This window comes from Callithrix jacchus, chromosome 15, assembly GCF_049354715.1.
Source record: "Callithrix jacchus isolate 240 chromosome 15, calJac240_pri, whole genome shotgun sequence".
NCBI lineage: Eukaryota > Metazoa > Chordata > Mammalia > Primates > Cebidae > Callithrix > Callithrix jacchus.
In genome coordinates this window covers 11,774,483-11,795,194 of record NC_133516.1, presented here as the reverse complement: position 1 = coordinate 11,795,194, position 20,712 = coordinate 11,774,483, and the positions used below count along the sequence as shown (strand labels likewise).

At 46.5% G+C, this 20,712-nt stretch overlaps 2 protein-coding genes and 1 long non-coding RNA gene across 37 annotated transcripts in view; 1 reads left to right on the top strand and 2 right to left on the bottom strand.

The window, feature by feature from the left end:
• The window catches only part of LOC144576556 (uncharacterized), a 537,019-nt gene that overhangs the window by 160,903 nt on the left and 355,404 nt on the right, over positions 1-20,712 (top strand). The window lies entirely within an intron of this gene.
• Positions 1-20,712, bottom strand: part of LOC144576563 (uncharacterized) — a 181,483-nt gene that overhangs the window by 3,695 nt on the left and 157,076 nt on the right. The window contains exons 6-7 of the mRNA XM_078350328.1: positions 9,373-9,456; positions 7,626-7,917 (exon numbers count right to left, since the gene is read on the bottom strand). Of these exons, the coding sequence (XP_078206454.1) occupies positions 7,626-7,917; positions 9,373-9,456 (376 nt within the window). The remainder of the gene's footprint in view (positions 1-7,625; positions 7,918-9,372; positions 9,457-20,712) is intronic.
• LOC144579480 (uncharacterized) lies at positions 9,474-15,513 on the bottom strand. Of its 2 annotated transcripts, XR_013527154.1 has the most exons (4): positions 15,221-15,513; positions 11,167-11,285; positions 10,137-10,229; positions 9,474-9,821 (listed from the first exon to the last, which is right to left on the bottom strand). It is a non-coding gene; the product is annotated as an uncharacterized LOC144579480 (long non-coding RNA). The 2 variants fall into 2 exon arrangements; XR_013527153.1 differs by having other exon boundaries at positions 9,474-10,229.

The window sequence follows — 20,712 nt, the reverse complement described above, 5'->3', positions numbered from 1 at the left end:
CATATTTATTTTTTCCTATGTTCGGTATTTAGAGGTGCTTTTCCTCCTACACCTTGACTATTACTTTTTTTTCTGCCAAACATTGACTACCTGCAGGTTGATCTTATATGTATTGCAGAAGGGGTTAGGTCATTGGACAGCCAGAAATGGCTTTGTCTTTCTGTCCAGGGATTATCAGAGGGTCGGGCTCAGGAATAAGAGGATGTTTTAGGAATTTTGATTGGTTGGGCAATGGCAGGGTATGTTCAACTTACCCATCGCCCCCGCTTATTTCATGGTTGTTCTTAAGCTACAGGTTCTCACACTGTCTCTCAAGCTGGAGGTCAGTGGTGCAATCTTAGCTCACTGCAGCCTCAAACACCTGGGCTCAATCAATATTCCCACCTCAGGCTCCAAAATCACTAGGATTAGTCATGTACCTCAATGCTCAGCTAATATTTGTACTTTTATTTTTCGAGATAGGCTGTCCCTATGTTGCCGAGGATGGTCTCCAACTCCTGGCCTCAAGCAATCCTCCCACCTCAGCCTCCCAAATTTATGGGATTAAAAGCATGAGCTACCACTCTGGAGCTTATTTAGCTATTTCAGAGTTTGTTCCTCTCTTTCTGGTCTATTGCATGAACTCTCTTAGCTTGTTTTATAAAATATTCTTCTGCCGTGGTCATGTGAAACATTACCAAATTGTTTCTGCTGATTCTTTACATTTTAAGTTAAGTATTCAAACATGATAGTGTGACTTTTTAAAAAAGAACAACAACAAAAAACCAATAGAAGTTTGGCTAATCAGAAACAAGACTTCAATGACCACTGCTGTGCTATAACTTATTATAATGCATTAAAAATCAGGACTTACTTGTAATGTGCCCTGAGACAGAAAATTCAGTCACTTGATTTCTCAGACCTCAGTTTTCTCCTCTGAGAAATACTAATACCAACTGTGTGTAGTTTATTTTGAAGAATTTGGAAATTGTAACTAAATACTCTGGTATCAAGCATGATTGCTGTGTTTCCTATATTGTTGTTACTTTTGTAGCACTGAACCACTTACCCATTTAAGTTTTTGCTCAAAGTGAAAATATAATTTATTAATACATATTTCATAGACTAGCATTTTGTTTTGAGACCAAGTCTCTCTCTGTAGCTCAGGCTGGAGTTCAGTGGTGTGACTGCGGCTCACCGCAACCTCTGCCTGCTGGGTTCAAGCAATTCTCCCGCCTCCTGAGTGGCTGGGACTACAGTTGTGCACCACCATGCCTGGCTAATTGTTTGTATTTTTAGTAGATTTGGGGTTTCACCATGCTTTCCACGCTAGCCTCACACCCCTGACCTTGTGATCAGGCCACCTTGGGCTCCCAGTGTGCTGTGATTACAGGCTTGTGCTACCTTCCCTGGCCAGACTAGTCTTTAGAGATAACTGAATGTGGAAGTTCAGTTGACAAGTGACTTGTTCAAATTGTTAAATTAGAAATATTCAGTGTTAAAACTGTAGCATGCTCTTGTGGTATCATTGAGGCAACTAATAAACACCATCCTGTTTTACCAACAGGCATGTCGACCATGCTCCAAGCAGCCACAGCAAGTATTCAAGGGAGTCATTTTCAGGAATTTCTGATGCTCTGTTTGATATTGAAATGAAAGCGGATCCTTGCAAAGCCAGGGGAGAAGTGAAGAGAAAGATTGCTGTTGCAGGCAGCTGCAGAGGCTTTGAAAGCAGCAGCCTGAGAGGATTTTTTAAGAGAGCCCACATTGAATGTGTGGTGTATCACTCAGAAAGACTCATGGTGGGGATATTGATGAAGTTTAAACAGTATATTAGAAATAAAGCTGGACACTATATACTCATGTGAGTGTTCATATATTTATCTGCATATCTATTTTTCTTTTATTTTCTTGTTATGGACTAAAAACCAAAAAAATTATAGACAAGGTTATTCTGAAATGGAAGAATTAAACCCTGTATTACATCCAAGGGGAATGGGTAAATATGGTAAAACTCTCATCTGGCATTATCAGAGAATCAAGTCTAATCTGTTCATGTCACCTCACACGTAGGACAACATCAGTATGTTATAGAACAAACTGGGGAATGTGCACAACTGCTCCAAGCCAGAGGCCTATGCCCTGCCACCTTCCAGGGCTGAGGATCACTGTCTCTGACTGGGACAGTGATTAAATCACACTTTTAGTAAATGTGATCACTGTAGCATAAGAAACTTATTAAAAATGACTTATTTATATAAAACACTATCATATAACACACAAGGATAGAGAAAAATAGTAATGAACATTTGTGAACCTACTAGCTGTATTAAGAAAATAGTATTTTCAACATCTTTGGGTCCCCCATGTACTCATGACAGTGTGTTTTTCACTTTTTTGAACTGTATCTTTATCGTTATTTCCTGCTATGATTTCATCACACATGGCTATATTATTTACGTTTTGGTTTGATGTAGTTTACTATTTTATATGAGTGAAATCATACCTGTATATTTTTATGGTACTTTATTTTGTTTCACAAGTCTTCAGGGGTTCAGCTAGATAGAGATAGATGATAGATAGATAGATAGATAGATAGATAGATAGATAGATGATAGAGAGCATTTATTCAAATGAAAGTAAGATTCATGGTCCATCAAGACAAAGAAAACACATAATAATGTGAATAGGGAATGTTATATAAAGAATGATGAATTATAACAATTTGAACAATGAAATATTGTCTAGTAAAATGTAAGAAGAAGTCTAAATAATATGTGACGAGCACATATAAGGAAGTGCCATTGCTTCCAGACTGAAGTTTGAGAAGCCAATGAACAGTTCCCTCCTACCTTGGCCTCACTGAATGTTAACAAGTCTCTGGTGTTGCATGTGAAAAACAGTGTAAATCCACACTTCAGGACTCCCCAGAAACTTGCCTTCTGGGCCACTTGTAAAGCTGTTTGGTAAGAAATGTCATCTCAGAGGGGCTCCACTGCAAGTTTGAAAAAAGGCCAGTATCAGAAGCTCTTGCCTGCTGAGTTCTCCCGGCCACCATGAAGTTGAAGAAGCGAGTGTTGTAGCAGCAGCCTGAGCTACAGAACCTGGGAGCTGGTGTACCCGGGCATACCCTCTGGGCCAGGTACCAGACATGTCATTTCCAAAGCAGATTGGAAGCACTTTTTTGGAATTTCTCTCCAATGTCTTCTACTCACAGAGATAGACATCTTAACACTTGGCAAAGAAAAAAAATATTTAAAGGGTCCAAATCTATTTCTGTAAATAATCAAGAGTGAGTTTGTAGTGGATAACCCAAAGGAGGATACATGGTGCATCATAAAATATATTCGTTCATTTTCTGCTGATGTACACTTGGAATTTTTTTGGTTTTGTGAGCACGTCTGCTAATGTAAATAGTCAAGAGGTTCTCTTTCCTGACAGGATCTTCCGATAGGAGGAATATCTGGGTTATAAAATTTGTGGATCTTCAATTCTACTGGACAATGCCACTTATCATTTTAAAGTGATTTTATTTATTTATATTTCTACTAACAGGGTAATTACATTATATAAAACAATAAACATATGGGTTATTGTGGCAAGTTAAAGAAATATAAATAGTTCACTCTTATTAAAATCCAAGGCATTTGAGGGAAGAACAGTTTATACATTGAGCATCAAATACTTCAAAAGTTTTGGAAGACATACAGAGGAGTGTAACTACTTTCTTGTAGATTATCAATATCCCATAATAAGTTTAAGCAGGTAGGAATATAGGCACATCTGCATTTCAGAAAGCATTCTAACCTAGATGAAACAGAAGGGCATCAATCCAGCAGGAGAACATAACTAATTTGTGTGTGTGTGTGTTTGAGAGAGAGAGAGAGACAGGGTCTCACTCTGTCACCCAGGCTAGAGCCAGTGGCTCAACGCAACCTCTACCTCCTGGGCTCAGGCGATCGTCCAACCTAAGACTCCCAAGTAGGTGAGATTACAGGCGTGCACCATCATGCCTGCCTAATTTTTGTATTTTTTGTGGAGACAGAGTTTCACCATGTTGCCCAGGCTGGTCTTGAACTTCTCGGCTCGACTAGTCGATCCATCCAGGCCTCCCAAAGTGCTGGGATTACAGGCATGAGCTACTATTCCAGGTCCCAAAATCTTTTGTCATGGCAACCGCTGTCATGTGGACTTTACCCTCAGAAAACATAAGATTACCCTCTTCTGTTGGATTTCAGCTTGGGTGTTACTTCTATTAGGAAGACTTTCAGGATGACTGTCCCTTCCTTTGTATCACCTACTAGACCATGAGCTCCTTAAGGACTGAGTTTTGAGTTTTTTTTTTAATTTACTTTCATTTTTGAAACTTGTGCAGAACATGTAGGTTTGCTACTATTTTGGCTCCAATCCCTACCAGTATGAAAAGTCCATAGGAGGCACTCATTTTGTGAGTAACCAGAGAAGCACACACATGAGACCCTCTGAGACATTCTGTGCTTTGAACAGAAGAGCTGCACTTCATTGTAGGAATTGCACAGTGCCTTTGTTATGGGGTTTGGCTGGGCATGCAATAGGCTTTTTGTGATGTCATTGATATAGAGTTGGACAGTAGTATAGATGTGGGACAAGGTGAGAATCATTATTCTATAAAATGGAACAAAATCCTGCACCACACTTGAAAGCTTTGTTAACTTTCAATCAATTCTGCCAGCATGCAAGAAGCATTTCCCCCAAAATACTGCATGCAGTTCAGTGGCTGAGGAACATACTGTGGCAACATATTTAATGTCACTGATAGGAAAACCGTTTTCAGAGACAGACTTCCTGGGTTCAAACCCTACAATTTGAGTATGGCTATGGGCAAATTATTGAAGTTTCCTGTTCTTAGGTTTCTTAACCTTTAAATGAGTATAAAATGTTATTTATGTCATGGGGTTGCTGTGAGAATTAAGCTAGAACATGTGAAGCACTTAGAACAGTCTGTAGCATAGAATTCATAATGAATAAACGTGTGATAGTTTCACTTGAATGACAGTAAGTTTTGGTTAGGTAATGAAATACAATTTTTCCCTCTTACCTATTCTGCATGATGACACAGTTGTAGCATAATAGATGGTAACTTTTTTAGCCTCTAGCACTAGAATTTGCAACTAATATATCTTTTTTATGCATCTCATAAGTTGCTTATTGTTTATTTCTGTCTAATACAGGGCATTCTACATAACATGGCATTGAAGTTTTACTGAAAAGTTAGAATACTAGAAAGTCTTTCTTCTCTACAGTTAGGCAGATAATATACAATATTTTAAGAAGTGTTTGACATTTAAATGTTTCAAAGAACAACATTTCTGGAAAACTCTCCATATATGTATCTATGATCACCTTTTCTTAACTTTTTTGGATCTATCTTTCGAAGCCCAATGCTGATCAAATGACACTTCAGAAAACATACTAATTTACAATGCCATGGATTGATTAAAAAGACAGCCACTTGATCTTTTTCTAGGATACGCTGGCTTTTAGAAAGTATGTAATTGTTTTAATGTCTGTTAGTATGTAAAGGGTGACATTTAGATTTTTACTTTTTCAATTTCTAGCAAAGTTTGTTAAGTTTATAGAAATCACCTAAATTCCCAAAGTAGCTGTAATTTATTAATACAACTACGTGTAAACATTGGTGATTTATTAAATCATGGTAAACGACAACAAAATCTATCAGTATGACAACTGTGTTAAAATATCTTTTATACACTATTGAAGATAATTATGCATATAATTATTGTGTAAATAGCAGTCAGGTGCCTTGACTAATGCCTGAAATTCCAGCACTTTGGGAGGTGGAGGTTAGTAGATCACCTGAGGTCAGTAGTTTGAGACCAGCCTGGCCAAGATGGTGAAATCCCATCTCTACTAAAAATACAAAAATTAGCCAGGCATGGTGGCAGATACTTGTAATCCCAACCACTTGGGAGGCTGAGGCAGGAGAATTGCTTGAATCTGGGAGGCAGAGATATGGATACATTGTTATTTATGTACATGTATATGTAAAGTATCTGTCTTAGAATTATTCAAAAAGTTGTGTGAATTGAAAAACTTTTATTTTTATATAAAATAATTATCATGAAATAGTCATAAAATAGTAAAAATAACAAAAAAAGGCTGATACAACTAAATCCACTAAGCATTATATATACAATTATATGAAACACAATTGAGTTCCTCGAGACACTTTTTGTCTTTGGCTGGACCTTGCGCCTTGCCTTACCTGTAGCCGGGTCTTGCTCCAGGTCATGCCTATGACCGGGCCTTGCAGTGGCCCTTGCCTTGCCTGCAGCCTGGCCTTGCACCGGACCTTGTCTTTGGCCGGGCCTTGTGCCTTGTGTTTCCTTTGGCCGCGGCTTGCACCAGGCCATGCCTGCGAATAGGCCTTGCACCGGCCCTTGCCTTGCCTTTGGCCGGGCCTTACCTGTGGCCGTGTCTTGCTTTTGGCCGGGCCTTGCACCTTGCCTTGCCTGTGGCCAGGCCTTATCTTTGGCCAGGTCTTGCGCCTTGCCTTGCTTGTGGCTGGGCCTTGCCTGTGGCCAGGTCTTGCCTTTCTCTGGGCCTTGCACTGGGCCATGACTTTTGCTGGGCCTTGCCTTCCTGTGGCCGGGCCTTGCGCCTTGCCTTGCCTTGCTTGTGGCCGGGTTTTGCGCCAGATCTTGCCTTGCCTGGCACCTTGCCCTACCTGTGGCCGGGCCCAGCCCATGGCCGGTCCCTGCCTGTATCCAGGCCCTGCCTTTGGCTGGGTCATGCCCGAGGCTGAGACTCGCCTGTGGCCGGGCCTTGCGCCTTGCCTGTGGTCGTGCCTTGAGCCGGGCCTTGCATTGCCTGTGGTTGGGCCCTGCGCCTTGCTTGCCTTTTGCCAGGCCCTGTGCCTTGACTTGCCTTTCCTGTGGCCGGGTCTTGGCTGTGGTCTGGACTTACCTGTGACCGGGCCTTGCCAGATGACCTGGGTGGGGACCAGAGCATGGGATGGGAGATGTGGCGCACAGGCAGGGTGGGAGTGACTCTGGCTGCTCCAGGCATAGCCAAGCTATTCCTTAGCTTCCTGCCCTCAAATCTGCAAATGGTGAGTTTTTCTTTCATTTTTTATTTTTTGAGATGGAGTCTCACTCTGTCTCCCAGGCCAAGTGCAGTGATGCAATCTCACCTCACTGCTACCTCTGCCTTTCATGTTCAAGCTATTCTCCTGCCTCAGCCTCCCATGTAGCTTCGATTACAGGTGCATACCACCACGCCCAGCTAATTTTTATATTTTGAGTAGAGACAGAATTTCATCATGTTAGCCAGGCTGGTCTCGAATTCCTCACCTCAGATGATCCACCCACCTGTGCATCCCAAAGTGCTAGAATTACAGTTGTGAGCCACCACACCAGGCCCCATGAAGGGTGGGTCTTTCTTGCCTGCTGAGCTAGACTGGCATGGGAGTATTGGGGCCTGCAGGGAATGCCCCACTTCTGGCTGCTCTGCCTCGATCCTAGAGTTCTGGCATGCCCCTGTGCCGCAAGGCCTGACACCCCCACCCTGTTCGCCCCTGCTACCTAGTCTGCTGTTCAGGCTGCCATCACACCTCTCTGCCCTGTGTGTCACTCAGGAACTCACACCTCTGTCCAATCTGCCATCTTCCTGATGAGATCCCAGAGGAGGCCTGAGAGTGGAGAAGGTCTGCTGCATCCACAACCTAAGGTGCGTGATCACCTGTGCGAGGAGGAGGAGGTGCTCTGAAAGGCCGACGTGTTGCTTCCCTGGGGAGCCAGGACACTGCTGAGCTCTAACTGCTCCCTGGGCTCCCCAAGGTTGGGACAGCATGGAGCAGTGGGGTGGAGGGGCTAGAGGCACCTGGTCATTCTGGCTGCATCCCGTGTACAGCTTTTCTGTAGTTTTGGCAATGAGCTCCTGGAGAAAAAGAAAAGACCAGGGTCATAGTCTATACGTCCAGAGGGGTCAACCCAGACAGGACAGAGTTCATCACCCCGGTTCTTGCCCAAATCTCTTGCCATTTCTGCTGAGACCTTTTTAAATTTTTTGTAGTTATGGAACCTTGTTATGTTGCCCAGACTGGTCTCAAACTCCTGGCCTCAAGTAATCCTCTCATCTCAGCCTCCCAAAGTGCTAGGATTACAGGTGTCAAAGTGCTGGAATTACAAGTGTGAGCCACTGTGCCAGGCCCACTTTTTCCTTTTCCTTTTTTTTTTTTTTTTTGAGAGAGAGTCTTGGTCAGAAGCCCAGGCTGGAATGCAGTGGCACAATCTTGGCTCACTGCAACCTCTGTCTCCTGGGTTTAAGTGATTCTCCTGCCTCAGCCTCCCAAGTAGCTGGGACTACAAGCATGTGCCACCACACCTGGATAATTTTTGTATTTTTAGTAGAGACAGGGTTTCACCATATTGGCCAGGCTGGTCTCGAACTCCTGACCTCAGCCTCCCAAAGTGCTGAGACTACACACAAGAGCCACCATGCCTGGTCCCATTTTTTCAAATGAGAGTTTGTTACTTTTCACTTTCAAATGAGAATAGTTACTTGTCCAGATGAGTCAGAATGAGGAACTGGGGTGTGCCCAGACCTACTCTAGTGTCTCTATCGCACCCATCCCTTGAATCATCCCATGACTGAGTGCCCATTCTAAAATGTACACGCTCCTGTCTTTTGGTCTAGTGAGTAGGCTCCACCAACCAGGAACATGATTCTGGATTCTAGGTTTAAAAGTGACTGTAGGGCCAGATGCGGTAGCTGATGCCTATAATCTCAGCGTTCTGGAAGACCAAGGCAGGCACATCACCTGAAGTCAGGAGTTCAAGACCAGCCTGGCTAACATGGTGAAACTTCATGTCTAGTAAAACTATAAAAATTAGCCAGCCATGGTGGCATGTGCCTGTAATCCCAGCTACGTGGAAGGCCGAGGCAGGATAATCACTTTAACCTGAGAGGTCGAGGTTGCAGTAAGCTGAGATCATGCCACTGCACTTCAGTCTGGGTGACAAAGTGAGATTCTCTGGAGAAGAAGGAGAAAGTTGAGGAGGAGGAGGAGGAGGAGGAGGAGAAGGAGAAGGACGAAAAGGAGGAGGACGGGAATCTGTAGTAGAAGAGCAGAAGCAGCAGAAACAGAAGCAGCAGCAACAAAAGCAGCAGCAGCAGCAGAATGAGAATCACTGGAGCCTGGGGAGGTGAGATCCTGTTGAAAAAGAAGAGGAGGAGGCAGAAGAGGAATAAGGAGGAGGAGGAAGAGGAGGAAGAAGTAGAAGAAGAAGAAAAAGGAGGAGGAGGAGGAAGGCAAAGAAGCAATAGAAGAAGAAGAAGAAGAAGAAATGGTCTCTGAGTAGCCATAATGAGTAGGAAGAAAACCCAACCTACCTCTCCCTGGGTCCACTGGGAAAACATTGAGGCAGAGAAAGTCTTCCAAGAAAGACTAGGTTTGGTGAGTAAGAGATTCAAAAGCTAGAAGGAAAGGAGGATATTTAAGTTAATATTACTGCATAATATATAGCCCCCAAAATTTAGGCGTTTAAAATAACAATCACGCTGGATGTGGTGGCTCACGCCTGTAATCCCAGCACTTTGGGAGGCCAATGTGGGTGGAGCACCTGAGGTTGAGAGTTCGAGAGCAGTCTGACAAACATGGAGAATCACCATCTCTATTAAAAACACAAAATTAGCTGGGTGTGGTGGCTGGCACATGCCAGTAATCCCAGCTACTTGGGTGGCTGAGGCAAGAGAATTATTTGAACCTGGGAGGCAGAGGTTGCAGTGAGCCGAGACCATGCCATTGCACTCCAGCCCGGGCAACAAGAGCAAAACTCCATCTAAAAAAGAAAAAAATAACAACTTTTATTTTTCATGGTTCTGCGTGCTGACTGGATTCAGGTAGGTGTGATTTTCACTCGGGGACTGTCATGCTGTTGCAGTGGCTGGGGCTGGGTCATCGCAAAGCATTTCTCAGTCTCATGTCTGGCTACTGATGTTGACTGTCATCTGAAACCTGTGCTGGGACTGTTGATTGGAAGATCAAAATGTGGCCTCTCCCTGTGATCTGGCTTCCTCACTGCATAGTGACTGGGTAAAAAGAGCAAGCATCCCAGGAAGACCACGGAGAAATGGTGTCACCTTTTATGACCTACCTTGAATCGCTCCTGCCAGTCACAGACCTTCTTGAATTCAGGGGGAAGGAGCACAGACCTCGCCTCATCATGGGAGCAATGCTAAGGTCATGTCTGAAGAAGAGCACATGCCATTATTATTACTATTGTTGTTATCATTGAGAAGGAATTTTGCTCTGTCACCCAGGCTGGAGTGCAGTGGTGCAATCTCGACTCACTGTAACTTCCACCTTCCGGGTTCAAGTGATTCTCCTGCCTCGGCCTCCCAACTATCTGGGATTACATACAGGTGCCTGCCACCATGCCCCGCTAATTTTTGTACTTTACTTAGTACAGATGAGGTTTCACCATGTTGGTCAGGCTGATCTCAAAGTCCTGACCTCAGGTGATCTGCCTGCTTCAGCTTCCCAAGGTGCTGGGATTACGGGCTTGAGCCACCACACCTAGCACATGCTATTATTAAGAAGCCAGAAGGCAGCCAGGTGTGGTGGTTCATGCGTATAACCCTGCACTTTGAAAGAATGAGGTGGGCAGATCACTTGAGGTCAGGAGTTTGAGAGCAGCCCAGGCAACATAATGAGACCTCCCATCTCTATAAACATTTAAAAAAGGCCAGGCATGGTGGCTCACACCTGTAATACCAGCACTTAGGAGGCTGAGGCAGGTAAATCACAAGGTCAAGAGACTGAGACCATCCTGGCCAACATGGTAAAACCCCGCCACCACTAAAAAAATACAAAAATTAGCCAGGCGTGGTGGTGTACACCTGTAATCCCAGCTACTCGTGAGGCTGAGGCAGGAGAATAACTTGGACCGGGAGGTGGAGGTTGCAGTGAACCGACATCACACTACACTCTAGCCTGGGTGACAAGAGTGAACTCCTTCTCAAAAAAAAAAAAGAAAAATTCCAGTTTTGTCTGGGGATGGTGGCTCACACCTATGTTCCCAGCACCTTGAGAGGCCAAGGTGGGTGGACCAACTGAGGCTGGGAATTTTAGACCAGCCTGACAATATGGCAAAACCTTCTCTCTACTACAAATAGAAAAATTACCTGGCCTGTGGTGATGCGTGCCTGTAATCCCAGCTACTCAGGAACCTGAGGTAGGAGAAACACTTGAAACCAGGAGGCGGAGTTTGCAGTGAACCAGGATCGTGCCATTGTACTCCAGCCTAGATGACAGAGTGAGAGTCCACATCGAGAGGGGAAAAAAATGTAACTTTTGGCCAGGTGCAGTAGCTTATACCTGTAACCTCAGCACTTTGGGAGGCTGAGGGAGGCAGATGACTTGAGGTCAGGACTTCCGAGATGAGCCTGGCCAATATGGTGAAACCCTGTTCCTACTGAAAATACAAATATTAGCTGGGCATGGTGGTGCATACCTGTAATCCCAGCTACTCAGGAGGCTGAGGCAGAAGAATCACTTGAACCCAGGAGGCAGAAATTGCAGTGAGCCCAGACTGTGCCACTGTACTCCAGCCTGAGCGACAGAGCAAGAGTGTCTCAAAAAACATTCAACTTTTATTTTACTCTTATTGTTTTTGAGTCAGGGTCTCACTCTGTCACTCAAGCTGGAGTGCAGTGGTGTGATCATGGTTCACTGCAGCCTTGACCTCCTGGATTCAAGCAATCTTCACCTCAGCCTCCTGAGTATCTGGAACTACAGGTGCACGCCACCATGCCTGGCTAATTCTTGTATTTTTGTAAAGATAGGGTGTCACCACATTGCTCAGGCTGGTCTTGAACTCCTGAGCACAAGTGACCCACCCAACTTGGTTTCCCAAAGTGCTGGGATTTTAGGTGTGAGCCATTGCACCAGCTCTCCACTTTTGTGTTGGATACAGGGGATACATGTGCAGCTTTGTTACAAGGGTATTTTGCACCCAGGTAGTGAGTAGAGCACATAATAGGTAGTTTTTCAACCCACAGCCCTCTTCCCTCCCACCCATCTAGTACCCCACAGTTTCTACTGCTTCCTATTTTAAAAATTTAAAAATTAGGCCAGGTGTGGTGGCTCAGGTCTGTAATCAAGACACTTTGCGAGGCAGAGGCAGGCAGGTCATCTGAGGTCAGAAGTTTGAGACAAGCCTGGCCAACATGGTGAAACCCCATCTCTACTAAAAACACAAAGTTTAGCCAGGCATGGTGGCACACGCCTGTAATCCCAGCTACTCAGGCGGCTGAGGCAGGAGAATTGCTTGAATTCAGGAGATGGAGGTTGCAGTGAGCCAAGATCACACCACTGCACTCCAGCCTGGGTGACAGACTGACACTCCAGTCTCACAACATAAAGATAAATAAACAAAAAATTGAAAAAATCAAAAATTTCAAAATTTTTAAAAATGAAGGGCACAGAGGATGGCAGAACGTGTTGCAGCCACCACCTTGGAAACTATAATCTGCCACAGAGGGCAAGCAGAAAGAATGTTGGAGTTTAGGATTTCAGAAATGTAGCCATCTGAAAGACGTCACAAGAGCCATTCCTGTGGCAGCTTAAGGGGAGTGGAAGCAAAAGTCATCAGAGCTGAGGAAGATGTGGGATAGTGAGTCAGGCAAATTGCATGCTCATCCACATGGATGCTGACATCCTCAGGAAAGCAGAAGGACTTCAGGGAACAGAGGCCAAAACACAATCTTATGATTATTTTTCTTAAAAGACAGGGTCTGTCTTTGTCACCCAGGATGGAGTGCAGTGGCACAATCATAGCTCACTGTAGTTCTGAACTCCCGGTCTCAGGCAATTCTTCTGTCTCTGCCTCCTGAATAGCTAGGGCTACACTGTGTGCCACTATGCCTGGCTAATTTTGTATTTTTATTTTTTGTAGAGACGGGGTCTTGCTATGTTGCCCACCCTGGTTTGCAACTCCTGGCCTCAACTGATCCTCCCACGGTGGCCTCCCAAAGCGTTGGGATTACAGGCGTGAGCCACTGTGTTCCACTGGAAAACACTTTTTTTGAGTTGGAGTTTCACTCTTGCTGCCTAGACTGGAGTGCAATGGCGTGATCTCGGCTCATCACAAACTCCACCTCCCGAGCTCAAGTGATTCTTTTGTCTCAGCCCCCCTTGATCGCTTGAGCCTGGGAGCTTGAGGCTGCAGTGAGCTATGATCTTGCCACTGAACTCCAGCCTAGGTGAGAAAGTAAGACCCTGCCTCAAAAAAAATTTGACCTCCCATCATGTTGAGGTCCCAGCCTCTTCTACCCACTTACAAGAGTACATATGAAAACACTGGCCCACTTTACTCCAGCCTGTGTGTCAGAGTGAGACTCTGTCTCAAAATAGAATTTTTTTTTGGCAAGGGGTGGTAGCTCACACCTGTAATCCCAGCATTTTGGGAGGCCAAGGCTGGTGGATCATGAGGCCAAGAGATCAAGACCATCCTGTCCAACATGGTGAAATCCCATCTCTACTAAAAATACAAAACTTAGCTGGGGCTGGTAGCATGTACCTATAGTCCCAGCTACTACAGAGGCTGAGGAAGGAGAATGGCTTGAATCCAGGAGTCAGAGGTTCCAGTGAGCGGAGAGCAGGCCACTGCACTCCAGCTCAAAAAAAAAAAAAAAAAAAAAATTTTTGTGTGTTTTTTTTTTTGACACGGAGTCTGCCAGGCTGGAGCACAATGGTGCAATCTTAGCTCCCTGCAACCTCTGCCTCCCGGGTTCAAGCGATTCTTCCGCCTCAGCCTCCCAAGTAGCTAGGACTACAGATGCGTGACAAACGTCCGGCTAATTTTTGTACTTTTAGTAGAGATGGGGTTTCGCCATGTTGGCCAGGATGGTCTCCATCTCTTGACATCGCAACCCACCTGCCTTGGCCTCACAAAGTGCTGGGATTACAGGTGTGAGCAACCATGTCCGGCAAAATCTTTTTTTTTAATTAAAAAGTTCTAGTATCTAAAATGAGCAAAATTGCCAGGCGCAGTGGATCACACCTGTAATCCCAGCACTTTGGGATGCCTAGGCGAGTGGATCATCTGAGGTCAGGAGTTTGAGACCAGCCTGCTGTGAGCCAAGATTGCACCACTGCATTCCAGCATAGAAAACACTAAAACTCCTAGCAATAAAAAAAAAAAAAAAGGTAAAAATGTGTTTGAAAAGAACAGCAATAGCCAGGCACAGTGGCTCACACCTGTAATCCCAGCACTTTGGGAAGCTGAGGGTGGATGACAGCTGAGACTAGAAGTTTGAGACCAGCCTGGCAACATGGTGAAATTCTGTTTCTATACAAAATACAAAAATTAGCCAAGCTTGGTAGCATGCACCTGTAATCCCAGCTACTTGGGGGGCCGAAGGGGAAGGACTGCTTGCACCTGCCCAGGAAGTTGAGGCTGCAGTGAGAAACGATTGTGCCACCTCACTCCAGCCTGGGCAACAGAGCAATACCCTGTCTCCAAAAGGAAACAAAGAACAGCATCATTTCCTTATTATTGTTCACTGCAACCTCATCCTCCAGATTCAAGCAATTCTTCTGCCTCAGCCTCCCAAGTAGCTGAGATTACAGGCACGTGCCACTACACCCGGCTAATTGTTAGTAGAGACGGGGTTTGACCATGCTGGCCAGGCTGATCTCGAACTCCTGACCTTGTGATCCACCTGCCTTAGGCTATCAAAGTGCCAGGATTACGGGTGTGAGCAACAGTACCTGGCCAATCCCTTACATTTTTATAAAGATGTTTCCTTTGTTTCTTCTTTTTTTTGGGGGGGTTATTTCTCTTTATTTCCATCATAGAGAGTCCGGGTTCCCTTATCATCCTCCCTCCTCAGTCTCTGCCCCCAGGGGTTAAATAATTTAAAAAATATATTTAAAAAGCTGTAACAAAATAACATCAAAGGAAACGGGAAGAAGGATGGGGTGGTCAGGAATCATGAAGGAGGGTAGGGAAGAGAGCCTCTTCCCCACCCCCTACTCTTGGATTCCAGCCTGGGCAGCAGCTACAAAGTTGCAAAGGCTTTACGGCTATTGCAACAGCCATCAAAGGTCAAGCTGGGGGGTGCAGCTGCCTAATGGGAGGCAGCCGCAGAGGGTGCTGACCCAGCCCAGGATGAGCAGCGGTGATGGACGCTCCTGGGGTCCCTGGCTGGGAAAGGTATTGGGGGTCGCACGTACCTAGGCTGAGGTAAGGCGAATACGTGGCCGGGGTAGCAGTGGTGCTGGTAGCCCTTCACTGGCCATTGAGGAGCTTCCTCTGCGCGACCTTGCGCTTGTGCCCACCAGGCGCCGGGAGGTTGGTGTGCAGCACCTGCTCGCTGCGTCAGGTTCCTGCCGCTCCTGGCCCTGCAGACTGTGAAATCTTAAAACTCCTCTTTGGAGCTTATAGTTGACTGAAGCCAGGCGGGAGCCTGTCTATGCGGAACTGCCAGCTCTGCAGCTGCCTCCATCAACATCACCTTCCATCACCTGCACATGCGCGCTGCTGGAAGAACCAGCAGCACCGCCTCTACTTCCGATTGGCTCCGCGTGAGGGGCCGGCCTCCGGCGACGTCACGGCGGCTCCGCGCCTCCGGCGAGGTCACGGCGGCTGCCCGCCTCCGGCGAGGTCACGGCGGCTGCCCGCCTCCGGCGACGTCACGGCGGCTGCCCGCCTCCGGCGACGTCACGGCGTCTGCGCGCCTCCGGCGACGTCACGGCGGCTGCCCGCCTCCGGCGACGTCACGGCGGCTGCGCGCCTCCGGCGACGTCACGGCCGCTGCGCGCCTCCGGCGACGTCACGGCGACGGCCCGCTTCCGGCGCACAGAGAAGGGCTTCCGGCGACGTCACAGAGGCGGACCTTCGGCGACTTCACGCGGAAGTGTGTTGCCTAGGAGCTGTGTTGTTTTCTCCGCGGAGCAGAGCCTGGTAACCTCCACCGTTCGCTGCGTCCTGTGTGCTGCTGGCTGGAGAAGGGTAGGTAACAAACTGTGACCCAGCACAGAGTTTATGTGGGTCAAAAATAGAAAAAGTGTGTCCGGACGCTGGAGGGTGGGAAGTTTTCTCCGGGCGAGGAGTTCAGGAGCAGCCTGGCAAACTAGTGTGACCCCATTTCGGTAGTCCCACCTCAGCCTCCCAGCTACTTGAACCCCAAGGTTCAAGGCTGCAATGAGCTATGATCCTACCACAGCACTCCAGCTGGCGAGACTGAGGTAATCCCGGTCTAAAAAAATAAAATCTATCCAAGCGTGCGACATTGGGGGACTGCTTAAAGGAAAATTGAGGCTGCCTGGGCCCTGTAATCCCAGCACTTTGGGAGCCCGAGGTGGGAGGATGGCTTGGAATCAGGAGTGAGAGACCGGCCTGAGCAACATGACAAAACCCCATCTCCACAAAAGATACAAAAATTAGCCAGGCACAGTGCATGCCTGACCTAATATTTTGTATTTTTTTGTAGAGATGGCGGGGGAGGGGAAGAGGGGGGGAGTCCCTCCCCCATGTTGCCCAGGCCGGTCTCGAACTCCTGAGTACAAGCCATCTTCTCACCTTGGCCTTGAGAGTTGTTGGGATTAAAGGTGTGAGCCACGGCACCCCACTTGGGTTAGGCTATTTAATAACAAAGTCTGTGGCTCAGCTTGGTGGCTCACACGTGTAATTCCAGCACTTTGGGAGTCCAAGCAGGTGGATCACCTGAGGTCAGGAGTTCAGGACCAGTGTAGCCAACATGATGAAACCCGGTTTCTACAAAAATTAGCCGCATGTGGTGGCACACACCTGTAGTCCCAGCTACTCGGGAGGCTGAGATGGAAGAATTGCTTGAACCCAGGAGGCAGGGGTTGCATTTAGTCGAGATCACATCACTGAACCCTAGCCTGGTTGACAGAGCAAGACTCCAGAGTTTAAGACCAGCCTGGGCAATGTAAACCCTCACTCTACAAAACAAGCAAATAAAAAAGGCAGGTGTAACCGTGTCCTCCTGTGTCCCCTGCCACTTCGGATGCTGGGGCAGGAGGATCACCTGAGGCCAGGAGCAGGTCTGCACTGAGTTAGGATCATCCCACTGCTCTCCATCCTGAGCAAAAGAATCAGACCGGCCTCGAGCGGTGGCTCACACCTGTAATCCCAGCACTTTGGGAGGCCGAGTCGGGTGGATCACGAGGTCAAGAGATCGAGACCATCCTGGTCAACATGGTGAAACCCCGTCTCTACTAAAAATACAAAAAATTAGCTGAACGTGGTGGCGCGTGCTTGTAATCCCAGCTACTCGGGAGGCTGAGGCAGGAGAATTGCCTGAACCCAGGAGGCCGAGGTTGCGGTGAACCGAGATAGCGCCATTGCACTCCAGCCTGGGTAACAAGAGAGATACTCCGTCTCCAAAAAAAAAAAAAAAAAAAAATGAATGAGCCCATGTCTCTAGATAGCTAGCTAGATAATTGATATGTAGTTTTCTATCAGAATTTTTTCCCTACATTTGAGCATATTTTCCTAAAGTAGCATTCAACACATCAGCATCTTACACTGTTATTAGTTGTTAATGTGATTGTTTTTCTGAAATACAGTATCCTTGACATAAGCAGTTTTTGTCTGTCAAAGCACACAGATAGGTCCTCAAGTGAATTTGCCTGACGTTGGTGACCTTGGAACCATTTTCTCCTGTTGATTGGAACAGTCAGTCAGTTTGGGTCACTGTTACCCTTGGAGGAAAAGCCCAAAGGCAACAAATAAGGGCACTGGTGTCCAGTCCCTTCTAGAAGCATCTTCACCTTTCCTGAAGGTTTCCCTTGATGAACGTGGAAGTGCTGTATGTAGAATTGGCTGTTCCAGCATCTTTGTACATCAGGCCAAATTTATATGTCTTCCCTTTATGAGAGGCATCCTGGTAGGCTAGGAGAGTTACACAGGAAGTCTGATCTCAGCTTCACTGTCCAGAGATGCAACATAGTCCAATCAATCAAGTAACATTCTCTGAGCCTGTTTGTCTTTTACTTATTATTTTTTTTATTTTCTTAGAGATGAGGTCTTGCTCTTTTGCAGTGGTGTCATCTTGGATCACTGCAACCTCCACCTCTCGGGTTCAAGTAATTCTCCTGCCTCAGCCTCCTGAGTAGCTTGGACTACAGGCATGTGCCCACCACATCCAACTCAGTTTTGTATTTTTAGGAGAGATGGGATTTCACCATTTTGGCAAGGATCGTCTCGATCTCTTGACCTCATGATCCACCTGCCTTAGCCTCCCAAAATGCTGTGATTACAGGTGTGAGCCACCACACTTGCCCTGAGCTCATTTTTTTGGCTATAAAATAAGAATACCAATTATACTAATCTAAAAAGACAGCTTCTTGTATTGTCTTTTAGTTTCTATGAAACTGTAACACAGTAATTATTTTCTTTGCCATGCCACATTTGTTTTTGTTTTCTTGAGATGGAGTCTCGCTGTTGTAGCCCAGGCTGGAGTGCAGTGGCATGATCTTGGCCCATCCTGTATCATACCCACAGAGAGACCCTTTTTTCCTCCAGGGCCTGGGGAGCAGCCAGGTTCCATGAGTTAAATGCAGATCTGAACCATACCGAGCTGGGATTAAAATACACACCCTTTTCTTCTAAAATGTAGGTAAGGATTCCAACTTGGTGTGCTGGAAAGTGTGGCAGAGCCAGACCAGACAAAGACTGATCGCCTGGAAAAGCATGCTGTCAAAGGCCTTGGTGAGTGCTGAGTGCCATGGCTCACACCTTTAATCCCAGCACTTTGGGAAGCTGAGACAGGCGGATCACTTGAGGCCAGGAGTTTGAGTAGAGCCTGGGCAACATGGCAAAACCTGTCTCTACTAAAAACACAAAAATTAGCCAGGTGTGGTGGTGCTTGCCTCTAATCCCAGCTACTCGGGAGGCTGAGACAGGAGAATGGCTTGATCCAGGCAGGCAGAGGTTACAGTGAGCCAAGATCACACCACTACACTCTAGCTTGGGCAACAGAGTCAGACTCCATCTCCAAAAAAACAAAACAAAACAAAAAAAACATAAAGAACAAAGGTCTACTTCTGGGGGTTGGGTGGGGGACTCCTGACCGAACTGGAAAGTTTCTTCAGGTGGGGTGGGTTGTTTGTTTTGAGATGGAGTCTGGCTCTCTCACCCAGGCTGGAGTGCAGTGGCACGATCTTGGCTCACTACAATCTCCGCCTCCCCGTCTTCAGGTTTAAACAGTTCCCATGTCTTAGCCTCCTAAGTAGCTGAGGTTACAGGCATGTGCCACCACACCGGCTAGCTTTTTTGCAGAGACAGGGTTTCACCATGTTGACCAGGCTGGTCTCGAACTTCTGGCCTCAAGTGATCTGCCCACTTTGACCTCCGAAAATGCTGGGATTACAGGCATGAACCACTGCACCCAGCCCCTTCAGGTGGGTTTTGAGGCTTCACTATGATACTAGTTTCCTGTTTCTGCTGCAACAAATTACCACACACTTAGGGCTTAAAACATTGATGTAGCTGGGCATGGTGGCTCACGCCTATAATCCAACACTTTGGGAGGCTGAGGCGGGCGGATCACCTGAGGTCGGGAGTTCGAGACCAGCCTGACCAACATGGAGAAACTCCATCTCTACTAAAAATGCAAAACTAGCTGGGTGTGGTAGTGCATGCCTGTAATCCCAGCTACTCAGGAGGCTGAGGCAGGAGAATTGCTTCAACCTGGAAGGCAGAGGTTGCAGTGAGCCGAGATCGTGCCATCGCACTCCAGCCTGGGTAAAAAGAGTGAAACTCTGTCTAAAACAAAAAAAGCAACACAGATGTATCCCCTTACAGTTCTGAAGGCCAGAATTTTAAAGTCAGTCGCACTGATTCAAGGTGGGAGCAGGGCAGGTACCTTCCCAGGCTCTGTAGGAGAATGAGTTTCCTGGCCCTGGAGGCATCCTGCACTCCTCAGCTTGTGCTGCCCTTCCTGAATGACTCGAGGTTCCTGCTTCCATCACTATACTTCCCATCGCTCTCCATCACCTGCTCTGCTCTGATAAGGATCTGGGTGAGTACATCAACCCCACTGTGACAAGCCAGAATAATCTTCCTGGCCAAAAGTCCTTAACTTCATTATATCTGCAAAGCCCCTTTTACCATATGAGGTCATGTTCACCGGTTCCTGGGATTAGGTTATGAGCATCTTGGGGGGTCACTATCAGCCTATTACAGGTATGCTGCAAAACTATTACACCTTCCTGGTGTTTCCGTGATTGGGAGGAAAAGGGTTGGGATTTTTGCTTTGGGGTTCCTCTTAAACTTGCTTTTTTTTTTTTTTTTCTTTTTTGACATGGAGTCTTGCTCTTTTGCACAGGCTGGCTGCTGTCTCCGTTCCCTGCAACATTTGTCTCCTGGGTTCAAGTGATTCTTCTACCTCAACCTCCTGAGTAGCTTGGACTACAGGTGCCTGCCATCATGTCTGGCTAAGTTTTGTATTTTTGGAGGAGATGGGGACATGGAGGAGGTAGTGGAAGGTGGGGGAGGGGACGGAAGTTTCTGCTATGTTGCCCTCAGCTGAAAGCGATCCACTTACCTCTGCTCCCTAAGTGCTAGGATTACCTAGGCCTGCATCACCTCACTGGCTGCTGTAAAGTCTTATTTCCACACAGCTGAGACATGTTTTAGGAAATTTGCTAAAAGATCCCTGGAGACATTCTCACTGTGGCCTCCTTGTTGTTTTATT